The sequence below is a fragment of the Ostrinia furnacalis genome, unplaced genomic scaffold, assembly GCF_004193835.3.
Source record: "Ostrinia furnacalis isolate ACB-3 unplaced genomic scaffold, ASM419383v2 OfSCF2350, whole genome shotgun sequence".
NCBI classification, from domain to species: Eukaryota; Metazoa; Arthropoda; class Insecta; order Lepidoptera; family Crambidae; genus Ostrinia; species Ostrinia furnacalis.
In genome coordinates, this window is record NW_021132589.1 from 202,464 (window position 1) to 221,284 (window position 18,821).

At 36.0% G+C, this 18,821-nt stretch overlaps 1 protein-coding gene across 1 annotated transcript; it reads right to left on the bottom strand.

Annotated features, from left to right (window-relative positions):
* Nucleotides 1–17,086: 17,086 nt before the first annotated feature.
* On the bottom strand, nucleotides 17,087–18,472 carry Wnt4 (Wnt oncogene analog 4). Its single transcript, XM_028307825.1, has 2 exons — nucleotides 18,388–18,472; nucleotides 17,087–18,041 (listed from the first exon to the last, which is right to left on the bottom strand). Exons 1-2 carry the CDS (start codon nucleotides 18,459–18,461, stop codon nucleotides 17,087–17,089), a joined length of 1,029 nt encoding a protein of 342 aa, XP_028163626.1. The 5' UTR covers nucleotides 18,462–18,472.
* Nucleotides 18,473–18,821: the final 349 nt, after the last annotated feature.

Genomic DNA, 18,821 nt, shown 5'->3' on the forward strand with positions numbered 1-18,821 from the left:
CAATCAGTGCATCTAAAAGCTTTATCATAAAAATCAAGTGTCAAAACGGGACTTGCACGTAACGAAGGCGGCGCGAGAGAGGTTAAGAGATCTGGAGCATTCCGTGACAGATCACGAGGCGATAGGCGGTGATTGAGAGGTTAAATTACGCCCAAATACTTGATACGGGAGCGGAGTGACTTTGGAGGATGTATGGTGTAAATTCGTGCAAAATTTTAGCACACTGTGTACAAATTTAGGCAAAAAAAGTTTTAACTAAAGAACTAACTGTCTGTATCCAGCAGCAACACTTATGGTCTTGTCGACTGCAGTTTAAAAAAAATGAAATATTATTTACTTGGTAGTCTCTATTTTAGTCAGATTTGTCTGTCTTTTTCCCAATTAAAAAGGTTCTAGTGAACATAGGCTGTACCTATAAATTCTACTTGCTCAACTACCTATCTTCAAGTTAGGCACTCTCAATGACGATATTGTCTAGCTTGTTCCTTGACAGTTTCAGCACACTGACTCGCACTGGCTGTCATTGCCTAGAAACAATAGTAGGTACACATTTTACAAGTGAAATCCGTGAAATTGTCCAAAGCTTGTGTGCACGATGAAGACCGTCCTCTTATTTCCATCTTACATCATCGCTCGAAATTTTAATTATTTCACAGCTCCACCAAACAACGCTATTTAATATAAACAAGCTCAAATTTCCTGCATCTCCTGACATGTATTAATTATACCATATGTTCGGTTAATTGACTTTAAGATCGTAGCGACCGCGGTATGCGGGTGTAACTGTACGCAAAAATTGATTCAACAATTTCCGAAAGTGATGTGGTGGGCAGAGTGAAAAATCGCAACTGATTTCGACCCCGATGTCTCGCCGAAATGTTATCACGATGGAACCTAAATTATTTTAAACATTGTGTCGGCTCTAGTAAAATTAGTTTTATTAAGTACCTACCTCTCCTAAACATTTAATTCTATATGCTTATTGTCTGTCGATTATGCTATTTATTATTCAGACTTTCCAAAGACCAGACCTCTCTCATTTTATTGACAAAATAAGTCCTAAAGACTTTAGTTATACGTAATTTCGAAGTAGTATCAGAATCATCATTTATTTGCTTTAAATGTGGTACCTTAATTATACACATTATTTAATTTTATTTTGTTACTAATAATTAATATGTCGAAAGTTCCATATTTTAAAATTATGAGTTTACTGCTGCTGCCCTGTTTAAGTTGATTCACTTTTGCGTCTATTTTGTCGACAGTCAATTTAATAATTTAATTACTCAACGAAACAATTTCACATCGTTTTGTCTACTGAAATCCATATATATGTTACAGGAAATGTATGAAATCCGTCATTGTATACAATTCCTAGGATTTGTGTATAAGTCCTAAAATCACCCGGAAATGTGTGATGTAAATTATATTAGACACATTTCCTAGGAAATTTACACATTTCTTAAACAGCAATCGGAACTGTAATTAAGATATCTTTTTTTTCTCCGAAACTTAAATGGCGGTACCGCGCCGCGGCCGCTGTGTATGTGTAAGGTCGCAAGTCTAACCTAACCTAACCGAGACTTTGTTATCCAGCTACAGGAGTACTAAAACCTTCATGCAAATAATAGTTTAATTAAAAGAGATGTTAAAATTAGGGTTTTCCAATACTTCAGCGTAATATGCGTGATGCCGAAAGAAAGGTATGCCAATAGGCAAATATTTTTTTCAGCCAAAGTATAATAGTGCGAAAACAACTTTCAGGCTAAACAATAATAGTTGTGAGTTAAAAGTACCTATCGGACAATGTGGTTTGTTTAAATGAAATTTTAGGCGTACTGAGGGGCACCCGATCACACGACCGCACTTGTGCCGCTTAGTTTTATACATTTCCTAATACAATATTGGAATTCTATAAAATTTCTAGGAAAAGTATACATGTCCTAGGATATGTGCGTATTAAAAAATCTCTGAAGCAATATTTTATACATTTCCTAAATAGCTTCGGAATTGTATACATTTCCTAGGAATAGTATACAATTCCTAGAATTCATACATTTCCTGTAACATATATACAAAATAAAAATGAATTGATGTTCCTTAGTCTGATTATAACTCGAGAACGGCTGGGCCGATTGAGCTGATTTTGGTTTTAAAATGTTTGTCGTAGTCCAGGGTAGGTCCAAACGGTGAGTAAATACGCGCGCGATATTGTTTTTCTGTGACAGACAAAATTCCACGCGGGCGAAGCCGCGGGCGGAAAGCTAGTTTTTAATAAATCATACCTCGTCTACTCTCACAATCTTCACCGTGGTTCAAGTAATTATCAATGTATTTAACTTTACAGAATTGATTAACATCCACGATTCCACATTGTCCCCGCGATGAAATCCGATTACTAAGCTTGTATCATTTATATGCGCGGGCTTACTTGCGTTCGCACGCCCGATAAATATCGCCGAGGCGTTAAAAATTTACGCACGCAAAATGGGCCTTATTAATGGGGAGGTTATTCTGTAATGTGATGGAGACTAGACTCTATGAGCTCGCAACAAAGAGTGCGAGCGTGTTGGAAATTATATTATGGGAAAAAAGGTAATCATTTTTTGAACAGTTAAAACTATAACTTATTGTGTCAAAGACAATTTAACTCATACTCATGATATAAAATAGTTCACTGGGATTGTTTATTTGGAAGGCATATTTCGGGACACTTATTTGAACCACCTGAAGGTGAACCGAAGACGTCATATAGGTAGCAGGAAGGCGCTGGATGCAGGCCGCTACCAACCGGGCAACATGGAAAGCATTGGGCGCGGCCTATGTTCAGCAGTGAACGCCTAATGGTTGAGATGATGATGATGATGATTTGATCGGACCAATCAAATACATCAAGTTTGAACCTATCTTATTGTACAGCATGATCAATTAAGGAATATTGTTAACTTGCCAATATTTTTCAATGGTCAAATGATTGTAAATAGTGGCTGTCATCACAACAATATTGTAAAGTAGGTATTAGGTAGAAGTGATGTATAACTTTAATTTTTGGAATAAAAAAATAACTGACTTTTGGTTTTAGAGATTATTGCGGGCACAGTCGCTTTCACAATGCGTAATGAAGGTGTGGTTAATATTATTAATTGGGTAGATGTATCATTTGTATGGGAGAAGCACTAATTAAGAGTTCTTACGCTACTAATAGATGTGGTAGGGCCGGCCAGATAATGCCCTACCGAAAGAACATTCGACGTCGTATTATATTTTTTTATTTGATGATACATATCGTAAGGCTTTGGTGATGAGCCTTGTTTGTAGTTTAATTGAGATATCACACTAATCAAATCAACACCATGTTTGTTACTTCTTCACGTCTAAACGGCTAGAGCGATTTTAATAAAACTTGGTATGGAGTTAGCTGACACCTTGGATTAAAAGATAAACTACGTTTTACTGCGGGTAATAACGCGGGGCATAGCTAGTTAAGAAATATAGGTAAGACGCCCTAAAAATATGCACAGAGTTGAATTTTCTTCAGTTTCGACGAAAAATTAGGGGTTTATAACTTAGAAGTTGTGTTTTATATGCCCCTGATGTATACAAGTAACGAAGTACGTATATCTGTGTCTATAAATGTAAATCCTTAGGTGAAAAGTCTGTTACAAAGTAATTTTTGATGAGGTAGCGCTGCAGTTCTGTCAAAGTTTTTACTTTACCTGAACTGTCAGCACCTCGTTGCCCTGTAAAAAAGCATCTTGTGGTATGTCCTGAGAAGCTATGACTGTCCAAGTGACAGAATTAAAGAGTATTGATTTTATTTGAAAAACCTAGTGTACTTAGTCATAAAATACATAATTTTGAAACTAAGCCGAGTACCTATAAATGTAGAGTCTGAATAACTTTTATATTGTAACAAATAAATATTTCCCATTAGGCCGGTCTAAAAAGACCCGGTACTTTAATTGATAACTAAGCGTCCATGTAAGTAGTTAGTTATCTGAGACTTGGATTTAAATCCTGCCATGTTTTTTAAGAAAAGAGCTAAGAAAACTTATGCTCATCTCTCCTTTGACTTACGCCATATTCAAAAGTAAGCTCTCACCAGGGATCCAGTAAGAAGTGCTTGTGGAGTGACACGACGTGCTAAATAATACATCGGCATACATAATTTAAGACTGTTTATTCAGAAAATACGCTTTTTTCTACTGAATCTCTTAAAAACTGGAACAATTATAGCTATACCTACGTATTTATTCATGGTTTTTTACATAAAAGTTGCAAAATTTTCAGGAAGCGTTCGTAAAGTTCATGATTGTGTACTTGCAACTTTGAGTGAAACTGAAACACGAGAAAATAAGCTAGTCGCTAAAAGTTAGCAATTAAAAATTTTAAGAAAATAAGCACAACTGTTTAAGTCATGACATTAATTTGTTAGTTTTTAATTAAAACCGTATCGCTACTTCATAAATCACTTACTTACGCCCGTATTCACCAACATTACTATGAGGTCTCACAGTGCGCGTGGACGCACAGGGCGACACACGAACCAATTACAGAGCTTTATTTTTACGCCGTGCGTTCGATTTTCTGCTTCACTTAAGCAAGCATGGTTTGTGAATACGGGCGTTAAGTATTAGTTTTTGATACAATTAATCTACCTACCTACTTAACCTACGTTAGCTCAACAGAGTATAAATCGTAAAACCTACAAACTTAGCTTTATCCTTATCATCCTCTAGACATTTATTTGTTTATAAGAAGCCAATATTCCAATCCCAGCATCCCAAACTTGAAATCGATACTATGACGAACACATCTTCGCTCCAACTCCAAGGATGAAGAGATTAAAAATATTAACAAAAGTGGCGAGGCCAGTCGGACGTCATTCCTAATTATCAACGCACCTCGGACGGCTGCCTTAATTAAATAATCAAGCTCGCCCTTAATGCTGGGATTTGTTGATGGTAGAGCTACAATGGCTGTAGTTGATTGTATTCTGCTTGGCGATAATATGGACTTATTTTCTGGAGTTTTTTATATTAGAAGGCATTGGCGTAGAGTGCAGAAAGGCGACAGCAGTGCTATTTGCTAAGCAATCTGAACAAATTTTTAGTACCTATGTTTGGATTTTTTTAAACTGCCTTGATTATTACTTGATAAATTTATATTATTGAACTGATTTATATAGTAAAGTAGGTATTTTAGAAAGTCGAAAACCATCATTGATTTTCCATACAAACTTTCAGATCCTTTTTCACTGTCTTTAAGTTTTATTTTCGCGAAAAAAATAGGTTCATACACTCTGTCTTCGGGTCCAACCTATTTCTACTATTAATCAAAATTGGTTCAATGGTTTAGGCGTGTAAATATCTATATATATAAAAGAAAGTCGTGTTAGTTACTCCACTTATAACTCAAGAACGGCTGAACCGATTTAGCTGAAAATAGTCAGGGAGGTAGTTTAGAGCCAGGAGAAGGACATAGGATATTTTTTATCCCGTTCAAAATTAAAAAAAAAAGTCTGCTTATTTATTGCCATTAAGGCGGAACAAAGTTCGCCGGGTCAGCTAGTTAGTAATAAACAGAGTTATTTTCTAAGTTTTACTGGATATAAGGAGCTGTGATCTATATCACTCAACGGGACTATTACCACCTCTCCTTCTCACCGTTGCAACTCCTGTGTAGCCAGGATCTACATCTCTAGGGGAGACTGGGTACGGTTGAAACAATTTTGCTTTTATTGTCTATAATTTTGTTGTTTAATAACCAAGTGACGATTACGATACGTGAAATTGAAATTTGAAGTTTTAGCTATGATATGGCTGTATCATTATAGTTCCCGGGTTACTATTTATAGAAATATACGCAATTTAAAAAAAAAGAAAGTTTGTTTCAACCGTCCCCATGCCAGGGGCGGTTGAAACAGCGATTGGGATCTGTTGAAATCATACAAATAATACAATAAGTACTAATAAAACGTGTTTTATTTATCATTAATAATACGAATATTAAAATTATAGTACTACATGACGACATTTATCAGTCTAAGTATTTAATATTTCTAAATCATTAATTAGCCTTTGATTAGTAGTAAACATTTAAAAAAATAACAGAAATATGATTAACTAAATGATATTTCCAAACCTAATAAACATTGATAATAAAATAATATTAAAATTCTGAATAAAATTAACGAAATTCTTTTTTTTTTTTTCAAATCATACTTTTCCGCCGCTTTCCGCAGTGAATCTCTAGCTTTTACCACCTCTAATGCTTTACTAAGTCAATTTCCTCTCTGGAAATCTTCCTTACCCAAACTCTCGGTATCTACAAAAAATAAACATTAATAAATTTTCTGTTTCAACCGTACCCACAAAAAATGTTTCAACCGTCCCCAACCCCACTTTTGGTAAAATATACTTTATAGTTTCGACACTAATGATAACACATTAAAAATAGTTACTGGCCCTTATTCTACAAGCTTCATTATAATCGCAAACGCACACTCGATACATTCACATAAAAAGAACAGGTAGTATAAGCGTTAATGTCTGAAGAAAAATACTTACTTTTGGGCAGTAAAAAACAATATGGCGTTTTGCACACAACGTCAACGCCTTAGGAAGTTTTAGGCACTAAATTCGTGTTCGGACCTGTTGTCCGCTTCTTTTTCCCCTAGGACCCCTAACTCCCCGTGGAACCGTTTACGAGATATTTGCTCTGTTTCAACCGTCCTTTGTTTCAACCGTACCCAGTCTCCCCTACCTGACAGCGTACTGGTGGAACTGTCAGCACAGTTGGTCACGTACCTGACAGCGTACTGGTGGAACTGTCAGCACAGTTGGTCACGTACCTGACAGCGTACTGGTGGAACTGTCAGCACAGTTGGTCACGTACCTGACAGCGTACTGGTGGAACTGTCAACACAGTTGGTCACGTACCTGACGGCATACTGGTGGAACTGTCAGCCCAGTTGGTTAAGTAGGGGAGACTGGGTACGGTTGAAACAATTTTGCTTTTATTGTCTATAATTTTGTTGTTTAATAACCAAGTGACGATTACGATACGTGAAATTGAAATTTGAAGTTTTAGCTATGATATGGCTGTATCATTATAGTTCCCGGGTTACTATTTATAGAAATATACGCAATTTAAAAAAAAAGAAATTTTGTTTCAACCGTCCCCATGCCAGGGGCGGTTGAAACAGCGATTGGGATCTGTTGAAATACATACAAATAATACAATAAGTACTAATAAAACGTGTTTTATTTATCATTAATAATACGAATATTAAAATTATAGTACTACATGACGACATTTATCAGTCTAAGTATTTAATATTTCTAAATCATTAATTAGCCTTTGATTAGTAGTAAACATTTAAAAAAATAACAGAAATATGATTAACTAAATGATATTTCCAAACCTAATAAACATTGATAATAAAATAATATTAAAATTCTGAATAAAATTAACGAAAATCTTTTTTTTTTTCAAATCATACTTTTCCGCCGCTTTCCGCAGTGAATCTCTAGCTTTTACCACCTCTAATGCTTTACTAAGTCAATTTCCTCTCTGGAAATCTTCCTTACCCAAACTCTCGGTATCTACAAAAAATAAACATTAATAAATTTTCTGTTTCAACCGTACCCACAAAAAATGTTTCAACCGTCCCCAACCCCACTTTTGGTAAAATATACTTTATAGTTTCGACACTAATGATAACACATTAAAAATAGTTACTGGCCCTTATTCTACAAGCTTCATTATAATCGCAAACGCACACTCGATACATTCACTTAAAAAGAACAGGTAGTATAAGCGTTAATGTCTGAAGAAAAATACTTACTTTTGGGCAGTAAAAAACAATATGGCGTTTTGCACACAACGTCAACGCCTTAGGAAGTTTTAGGCACTAAATTCGTGTTCGGACCTGTTGTCCGCTTCTTTTTCCTCTAGGACCCCTAACTCCCCGTGGAACCGTTTACGAGATATTTGCTCTGTTTCAACCGTCCTTTGTTTCAACCGTACCCAGTCTCCCCTATCACTTAATCTATAATCTCCGCATCGACTTGCATTAGTCCGGTCTAAGACGCAACGTTTTGTCCTTCATCCCACACGCTTGACGGATCACGAAAAACGGAACGTAACTGTAAATTTTGTCGCAAACAAATACTTGTGCATTATCGGCCCTAACGCCATTGTGCTCGGATTAAATGGACATATCGCCATTCAAAAAGCAGGTAAGTGAGCGAGGGTACAAGCATTTTTTAGCGCACGGATAATTGCTAACATTCGCTTTGGTGTGTAGAGATATAATCTCCTTTGTAACGCATCCAGTGCGAGCACCTTGACTTTTTGTATACAAATATTTTAAAATAACGTGAAAAAATGAGACGGATTTGAAACTTATATTTTTCGTAGCTATACTTACTCGATATAAGCAACTAGCGGCACTATAAACTACGCGTGGACCCCGTTTTACCCCCTTTGTGGTGAATTTTCGTAAAATCCGTTCTTAGCGGATGTCTACACTGTATAAGGAACCTACCTGTCAAATTTCAAGTTTATAGGTGGTATAGTTTCTGAGATTTCGTGATTAATCAGTGAGTGGTATTTCGCTTTTATAAATAAACCATTAATAGCGCAGTTGCAGTGCCACTACCAAGGTGACACCGCGACGCGATAAAGTCGTGCGTCTGTAATGCTACTAGAAATTGTATGAAAACTATTCCACTGGCACTGCAGCGCTACCTCACGCTTCCAATTTGAAGGCGCCCTTATTCTTTCTTACCTCTTACCGAACCAATAGGTCTTACAGATATTATTAAACATCATAGCTCCATTTCATTGATTCCATTCAATAAACCACCTCTTTCTTTCGGCAGTAAGCTGCTTAGAGGGTTCATTTTCCGATCCGTTGACTCCAAAACTATTAAGTTATTCGCAATGGTCAACTAATTATCCTTAAGTTGCGATGCTCCTTCTCTTTGTTACTGAAGAGTTTGATGAAAGAACTGTTTTTAATCCTCGGACTTAGTTTAACCGTTTTGTCAAGTAGCAGTCTCACAAAGGGTTATTTTTCCATTGAGTGGGCTTGAAAAACGAATGCGCTCAATTATGCGTTTATTATTAGGAGTTATTAAGCCTGTAATAGTTGGAGGTCTTTTATTTTGCGACTTCTCAGTATGCAGCGGTGGGTGGCAGGGACTTAGCCCTTTCAGCACGAGAGAAAAATTTGACGATTTCTAAAAAATCGCGTTAGTTTCTGGGGTCTTTAGGATCTTAGTAAATAGAGAAAAATAGCGAAAAAAATTAGGGGGTGACTTTAACCCCCCTAAACCCCCCCGCACGATCGTATCAATCCGTCATGAACCTATGAATAGATATTTCATTACAATTACAATTTAAACTAATTAAAAAAAGAAATTTAGATATAAGGAGCTTTATTATTCTTCATAAAGACATGATATCGTAATTAGATACTAATTTCTGCAAAAAAATTCAAATATAGCTCATGGCCCTAACCTAGAACTCTGTCAAAACCTGAATTTTGGGGGTAGTAGCATCTTAAAATTGAACATGAGCTTCCGTTTTTAGTAATAACTTATTTTTTTTTAATCCCAGATGTCGAAGCTATTATTCAATAACACATGGGGTTAGATATTTTCACAAAAGGGATCATTTTGGTTCATCTATTGGTACTAGAATCCTGGTATCCACTCGATATTTTCACTGGTGGCTGTATTTTCTACAGCGGATTTGTACTATTTGGTGGTTATGTGTCTCGGAGACATTCTTGAGTTTATTCTAGAGTAAATCTGATGTTCAGGCCTTTAAAAGATTCGAAAGGTTTCCATTACTTACATTACCAAAAATTCAAACATCGTCCCGACATGCACGCTCGTGCTGTAGAACTTTAAGAGTACCTGGTACTCGGCTTCATCTAATTTTTTATAAAATTAAAGGGAATTATATTTTTTAAGGATATAATTTAAATTAATACGCACAAAATTCATTGAAATCCACAAAAGAAGTAATTTAAATAAATTAATACTTTTCACGNCAAACATCGTCCCGACATGCACGCTCGTGCTGTAGAACTTTAAGAGTACCTGGTACTCGGCTTCATCTAATTTTTTATAAAATTAAAGGGAATTATATTTTTTAAGGATATAATTTAAATTAATACGCACAAAATTCATTGAAATCCACAAAAGAAGTAATTTAAATAAATTAATACTTTCAACGCCTTCCGTAGTCAGGTACACGTCCATCTTTGTCACTCAACACAGCACCGACTGAACGCCATTGAAAGTTTTTGTATGAAAAATAGCAAATATATCGAACCGTACGATCGATCGGAAGCGTCTTGGCGCGGTAAAATTGATTTACCAATTCACTAGATTTTTTCAAAGTCGAACGCACTTTCGTATTATTCTGTGCTGAAAGGGTTAGTTTTTCGACGGTGTTGTATAATTTGCCTGTTTAGTTACGTTGTTATCTTGTAAATGGAAGAAGTGAGAGTTAAGTGTTTAAAGACTCCTATTTAGATATTTTACAACGTTTAGGGGTTTAGGTATCAATATTTCATAGACAAATAAACTTTGACGACCTCGTAAAGGTAGCAGGAATGCGCCAACCGGCCTTTGTGGAAATCATTAGGGGAGGCTTATGTTCAGCAATGGACGTCCTATGGCTTGAATGATGATGATGATGAAATGAACTTTTAAGCTCTATTTAATAAGTAATAGCTAAACATTTAGGCAGTTGGTATTCCTTTTGTAAATGAAATAAAATAAATCTGTAACCTTAAAAGGCTTCGTTTACACTCACATAACTCCGAACGACACAATCAACATAATGTATTATGACAATGCCAATATCTGCGTTAAAACAAATCATTACCATAATCAGCACAGTTGACAGTCGGAGTGTCAAAAATCTTTATCTCAGACTGTCCAGCGATACGTGAAGAAAAAAGCCACGACAGATTCCGTGTGAAGCGATGCGTATGATGCGATATGCATAATATCATATTATTTAACATAATTAATTAGTTGGGCCCTCAACAGACAGATTGACAAAACAAAAAGCAAGGTACCTTACGTCTTCATGGTCGGTATCGACATCTTCATCTGACTAAGCAAACATTAATAATCGGTCGTGACGTGTGATTTCCGTTCGATGGCTAGATACAGCGTGCTCTTAATGGGCAGATGAAATCTGGAATACTTGGAAATTAAACATGCGATGTGTATTTAGTTATTTACTCGCTTTGCAAATGTGTTTTGTGGGTTTAAAATTGTTTTACACTGCCTACATGCGTTGCTAATGATGTTAGTATCTTTATTTGTATTAGAGCCTTGTTTGGTTGTGTCTCATTGCATTTGGATATTTCGAAATTCTTGTATTTGATGGTTGATCATTCGATTCAGTTTTCTGAAGCTTTTCAGCAAGTTACGAAAACTTATAATCTTTTTTAACTAAAGTTTAGTCTACCTACTTATGATTTTAGCTCAACAAATATTTTTATTTACATGATAAAGTCACCATCTTTTTCTGTGTCTCCAAAAGGGAATCAAAAACACCAGAAAGCTTTTTATATTTTTCCACCTAGCGACATCTATATTCGATACACGTCATTAGAAAAATAGCATGCAAAAGTCACGTCAAAGTAGATGTCAATTGTTATGAGAGATGGCGCTAGTAGCCCTTAAAAGTCATGATGGTGAAATATACTTTTATAGTTGCTTCTTCTAACAATAAAAGTCCTTTTGAAAAACAACTATTTTGTTGCATTCGAATTTTGGTTATTATTACCGGTAGGTATGTAATTCCAGTATTTACAAATAAGTTACATTCTCCATAAAATATCTTAATGAAAACGTTCACCAGTTCATAAATAAAAATGCTCATTTTAATTTTAAAGTCAGACGAAGGATTACATTAAGCCATAAAGCTTTGTTTAATGGTTGGTAATTGGTCGGAATAACATAATTTTTATTAGTATGTCTCGGCTTGCTAGCAGCGACTAATACCTTTGGAACTCGACACAAACTCACTTGAATATTTACAAACCTACACATTAGTGCTGGCGAAATATCGACAGTTGACATCGAAAAGTTTAGCTACCTACTCGTTCGATATTATCATCGAAGATCAGATCAAATCTATTCCGTCAATAGTTTCGAAATTTCTTGATGATACCTAATTTAATTTTCTGTTCTGGACTTTTGAGGACCTATACTACTTGGTCGTGGTATTAGAAATAGCAGGATATATTTTGTTCAAAACTATTAATTTTGTAAATATTTCTCGAACAAACCTATGGTAGTTTGTTCCCCATGCAAGGTTAATAAATAAATAACATTAGTCGGCCGTTTGGTGTAGTGGTTCAGAACGGACTACTATACCGAGAGGTCCCGGGTTCGATTCCCGGCCGGGCAGAAATTGAAATGATGAATTTTAATTTCTGTGACGGGTCTGGGTGTTTTCTATGTATAATATGTATGTATTTACAAAAAAAAAGTATTTAAGTATGTTTATCCCGTCGTCTAGTACCCATAGTACAAGCTTTGCTTAGTTTGGGACTAGAGGCGCAGTGTAAAATGTCCAAGGATATTTATTATTATTATAAATAAATCTCAACGCTGCCGTTTTTTGGGCTTTTTGTAGGGATTGCAATCCAGCGGCGTTTTCAATCCAGCTGGATTCTTGCTGGATTGACCTGAATCCAGCTGGATCCAGCGCGGATCCAGCAAAATGTGGAACGAATATAAAAAGACGACATTTTTAAGACTTTTTTTTTATTAAGTAACTAGCTTTCCGTCTACGGTATCACCCACGTGAAAAAAGGGCTGTTTTTAGGGTTTTCCAGGAAATTATTCGAATTTTTCTCGCCGTAAAAACCATCCTTGGACTTCAACGAACATTTAAAAAAAAATGGTCCAGGCGTTGTTGAGGTCTGCGCTTACCAACACATATTGCGATTCATTTTTATATTATCGTACTTCTTACGATAATCTATGAAATACGGCTAATCAGTAGGACAAACTAGTCTTAAAAATTCTTATAAAATTAACTACGAAAAGGACCGTAATTTAATCTGCAATAAATTTTTTGTATCAATAGAAGTTACGAATCCGAAATAATCTTCTGCGATAATTAGGCAGTTTAAAATCTGACGACAAGAGACTGACCATGTCTTTTTTTGAATCCTCTGGAAGTAAGACCTTAGAAAACAAACTTTATCTATAGTCTAAACTCCCAACCGCACAGAACTGCATATGTAGCCGGCTGCTGAGAATGCCCTTTCGGCCTCTACACTAGTCGGTTTTAGGATCATTAAATAGTCATACACCATAGATAAATGTTCACCTCGCACTCGTTCGGTCTCATAAACGCTCATTTCTTTTTTCAGTACCTTTTCGTAATCTAATCTTGGCTTTGGCTTTTGTTTATTAAAGTTCTCCTTCTCTCTTTTAAGTTGCATCTCAAACTCTTGCTCTAAAGTCATTTTCACGGGTTCTGCGTCATCATTTAGACCATTCTCTTCTAACTCCATGATATCTTTATCTTCTTGCACCGGCTCTACAATATTATTTTGTTTATTTACTCGTTTTAACAAAGTTTTCATCTCCTGTCGCATCGCATTCTTTTTTGGCAAAGGAAAATAGACAGTTTTTTTACTTCTTCTTCATACTTTTTTGGATTTTTCAAGCACACTAACGTACTAGTAACTTCGGAGAGGCGCCGTTCAACGCACACAATAACAGAACGGCAACTTCACCGCGGCGTTTTGAAAATGGCGGCAATTCGAAACTAAGCAATAGAAAATTATACGTTTGCGGATCCGCATCGCTGGATCCAGCACTGTATGCTGGATCCAGCATGTTTAAAAAGGCGCTGGATCCAGCTGGATTGCTGTATGCTGGATCTAGCAATTGCAATCCCTAGCTTTTTGGTCGTAATTATGTGCGTTCGCATCGAAAACCAACCGCAGTTTGTGGTCTGCTGATGGTTTATTGGTCAATTATAGGCGTCATAATAATAATGTACTGATCTTTAGCTAGAGATATGCTGTGGCCGTGTAAATCACTGATTTAATGATCATTAGCTGTTAAAATGTGGTTTTGTTTAAAATGGTTTAGTGACCTTCAGTTGACTCATTCATGTTCTGTCTTGTCATCCTTGTTTTGGTAAGTATGAACCTATTGTTATTTTCGACCACAATAGTAGAGAAAGAGTGTTTTTGATTTTCCACCTTGAGCACCCGTTCTAATAGCACCTACATGAATAGCACCTGGCTTTTTCCATTTATAGCACCTATCGATATGTTGGGCAGGTGCTCTAAGTGGAATCAAATTTATTTTTACGGCGTATTCCACTTAGAGCATCAATTTTTCGAGTCTTCAATAAAACAAAAGAGCATTCTTTAGCAGTTTAGTTAATAGCAACAATCAAATTAAGTAGATCCTGCTAGACCAAGTGAGTCGAGCGAATGACAAATTTTAATTACTTAAACATACATATTTATATTTCTTTTTCGCTATAATACGTCCTGTATATTGCCGATCAAGTCATGACATTTCAAATATTATGAGATGGTCGGCATAGAGGTGAAATTTATTTAGTTACCGCACAGTCCGCTCCCTCAGTTGGGGCGCGCGCGTCGCGCAGGATCATTCACGGTCGCTGCCTTCGGCTTTAGGCTTGATGTACACTAGTGTTTCGTCTAATTAAGTCGAATTTAGCAAGTATACAGTCAAACCTGGATAAGTGAGAACTGGATAAGTGAGAAAACTCTGTAAGTGAGAGTAATAGCCAGGACCCGTCATTTTAAGCTCCCAAAACCTCTATTAGCGAGAAACAGAAACCTCTGTAAGAGAGAGTCGTTTTTCCCTCATAGACCTCCGTAAGTGAGACTGCTACTTATCTATACCTCTATAAGCGACAGTCGATCTTTATTTACAAATTTAACATGTGCTATTTTATAACTCATTCTTAACTTTCGTGGAACTTCCTACCATTGTTTTTGTATTCTCCTCAATATTGTTCCTATTCTATTTCGTGGAACTAAATTTAACTTTATTGTTGTTATTTTATCGCATTCTTTTCAAATGGACACGTGTGCCTGTGTACCGTCCTGTTTGTCAGACTTACTCAGTTTATAGTTTTTAATTGCGAAGGAATTTGTTATTGCTGCGTACCCCTATAAGAGAGAAACGCTACCCATGTACCTGCATTAGCGAGAAACTCGGGTTAGTGAGAAACCTCTATAAGCGAGAATGAGATTGTGCTCCCTTGAACTCTCGCTTATCCAGGTTTGACTGTATTTGGATTTTTGACACCTTATTTTATCAATCTGACGACAACTGGATAATAACCGTGCCAGATTTTTTACATAAGTACTTACCTACTTACACAGTTGCAGTTTTACTTTTGAAATCTTTTAGTTTCCTCAACTGGTTGTAATCACCAGATTATCTCTAAATTTTTGAATATGAAAAGAAAAATAAGAAGCTTTTAATTGCATTAAAATGTGTTTAAGTACTTTTGCAGATTACAAAAAGCAAGGTAGGATTATAATGCCACTGTGTAAAACTTGACGTGCTTATATGAGTGATTGAAATAGTATTATTTGCTGTCTGTGTTTGCCCTAAAACTCCTGCATAGTGAGTATAGTGACACAAGGACCAGGAGACAGGTGGAAATTAACCGTGTGAACATGTCTTTAGTGCTGCAAAACTCGACCAAGTGTGTTGTAGGCGTAGCTTTATATTTTTATTGGCAGAAGTGAACATATTTGCTAAGTTTGCTTTATCAGACTATTTGAAACTATAGCACCTATAAAAGTTTAGTGTAGGTACTTACTTATATTGTTAGATTTTTCTAACTTCTTTATCTAATTAATATAATTTCAATGAATATTTTTCTGCAATCAAGCAGCAAGGACTTCAATCATTCTCGAAGAATTTTCGAATATTTAATTTAAACAAATCATTATTTAATATAATATGCATTATAATTATCATCATTGTTTTAGCATTTTTAGAAAATACAGACTGCGCCACCTATCTGTTCGAGACAATAATACATCGTACCTTGACTCCACGAGATTACTAGCAACTACAAGTGCTTTTTAATTCATCTCACGAATAAAGATGGCGCCACTAAAAAACTAACAAAGCTTTTCTCCATTAAAATTTCATTTTATAAACATTAGAATTATAAAATACTGTTATGAATTTTAGGCCTTAGAAAGAAAAATCACATGAAATGAATTTTATTATTAATTGGGAAAGAATATTTCAACACGACAACATACGAGTATAATAAGTAGGCCAACATTAAAAAAATACGTTTGTAAGCTTCATTGTCTAGAAATAAATAATATCGTGAAATTTTAATTTTGTTTCATATCTACAACTAAACATACCTTTATCATAAATTAAAAAAAAACTCCTTTGTAAAATCTAAAATATTTTCCCACAGTAATTTACATACTACGACCCATTCACATATCACAGCTTATCGACAATCCGCCGCACCTTCCCTTACAAAGGCTACATACATTTATCGCTTACTTGTATCATAGAACAAATAGATAATATTTCCGGAACTAGAACCTAAATTCCTTAAGTTTTTTAAGATAGGTACAATACTTATTCTTACTGTAGTTTTTGAAAAAAAAAAATAACTTTTTTGAAAATGGCCCTGCATTTACCACTACTGCATAAATGCATAATGATAAATAAATAAACAGTAATATCATACGTTATTCTAAAGTAATATGAATTATAAATATAAAAAAATACTGAGTAATTTACGTTATAACAACCACAAATGTGGCGACCACCCGGAAGACGTAGCGTAGGCAGGCCTCCCACTAGGTGGACCGACGATCTAGTGAAGGTCGCGGGAGGTGCCTGGATGCGAGCGGTGCAGGACCGGTCTTTGTGGAAATCCTTGGGGGAGGCCTTTGTCCAGCAGTGGACGTCTTTCGGCTGAAACGAACGAACGAACCACAATTTTTTTTTTAATTTTATGTTTAGTGAAATTTCAGCTCTACCTATCATAGACGTCACTTACAAGTGTAATGATCAAACTCCTCAACACACGTGTCACAATGAACGAAACAACAGTTCACCATTTTACACCGACACCTCGATGTTATATTTTTCTTCGTTGTAACATAACCCCTGTTACAGCAAAGCGTTGCACAGTTACGTCTGTCTTTACACACTCTCCCTTTCGTACTCGCACACAAGTTTGGAGATTTCTGCAAATACAACAGCTGTTTCCTATCCATGGTCATCTTCTTCCGAACTTTTGGCATGATTGCCCTCTTCGACGTGTAATTCACAACCTTCTTTTTAACTGCGTGATGGTACTGCTTTTTTAGCACTCCCATCGCAGAATTGAAAGGGCCAAGCCGCTTCCAGCAAGTCTTCGTTGTACACGAGCCAGAGAACCCGTGACATTTGCACACTTCCCTCATCTGCTCACCGATAGCATCGATACCAACTACAACGTCTTGCTTCAAAATCTCAGCAATCTGATCGGTTCCAGCGTGCTTGAAGTCTAAAAAGTTTCTGGTGAGGCGCTGTCCTTGCTTGAAATCATCTCCACAACCGCTGTTTTTCCATGTGAAGTTTCCATGCTTACCGAAACTGCCTACGCATGTGCATCGAGTCAGATCACCTGAAGCACATGCCTTTGCCACAGCATGTGTAATAGATGCAGCCATTAAAGCATGCACGAATGCTGTTTCTCTGTATATCCTATCAAAGATCCTTTTCTTAGCATTCCTATTGAATATGAGTGAGCAGTTCCACCTATCGTATTGGAAGGTTTCTTCGCAAGCTGCTATCGCTTGCGTTCTAGCTATTTCAAGGACATGGACTAGGCCAGGATTACGCAAGCAAATCTTTGTCTGTCGACGGGAAGATCTTATGGTTTTGCATGCACCGGGATACATGACTTGAGATCTTTTTGTGAATAGTTCTTCAACAGTTTTCTGGAGGACTGGTTGTGATCTGTAAACATAAATGCAAAATATTTTTTATGCAAAAGTAGCAGTATCATTTGATCATTGGGACATAATTACGACCACGCCTGTCAATACAATTTTAATGGTGAGTTCGGACTAGTATGCCTAAAGAATAAAAAGAGTAGAGATTAAAAAAAATGGATCTCTAAAAACCAGTAAGTTTATAATTCAAAAGAACAGAATACAAATTTTAATTTTACTGCCGCTGATTACTGTTGGATGAATAGATTTTAAACTATTGTTAATTACCTATCTGCCAAGTTTTGAAGTCAAAAGAAATAAGTTATTATCTAAAACAAAAATTCTTTTCAAACTGGTACGTACTGACTCACCCCTCAACATTTTTGGTGGCTATAATCGACACGGTAGAAAATAGGAGCACATAAACAACACTACAACTAAACATTTTTTACTAAAACTCTTACAAATCACATAATTACTTCAGATCACTTAACTTTCGCGACTCGAAAGCGTCATAGTTGAATGCAGTTTGAAAATGAGCTCATCGTAAAGACAAAGCCGATAGTTTATCAAAAAGGGCGTGAGCATTCCTAAAATGGTAATAGTAAACTCAGAAATCAATATTCACACAAGATTGTGGTTTTTGAGCAAATGTTGAGTCAAAATTGAGGCAAAACGCGCTGAGTAGACGTGCATTTTGAATTATTTAAAAGCTCTTAAAAAGTAGTGACAATCAAAACGTAACACAAGTATACTATTTAGCTTATCATGAAGCCGAGGGGTTAACGGGATAATTAGTAATTTG

What these genes read in the sequence shown, in the direction of transcription:
- Wnt4 (XM_028307825.1), bottom strand. Translation starts at nt 18,461, where the DNA reads ATGTTTAGTTGTAGTGTTGTTTATGTGCTCCTATTTTCTACCGTGTCG. An exon ending in GCCACCAAAAATGTTGAGGG is followed by an intron (nt 18,042 to 18,387) that starts GTGAGTCAGTAC and finishes TTATGTTTACAG; the next exon opens with ATCACAACCAGTCCTCCAGA.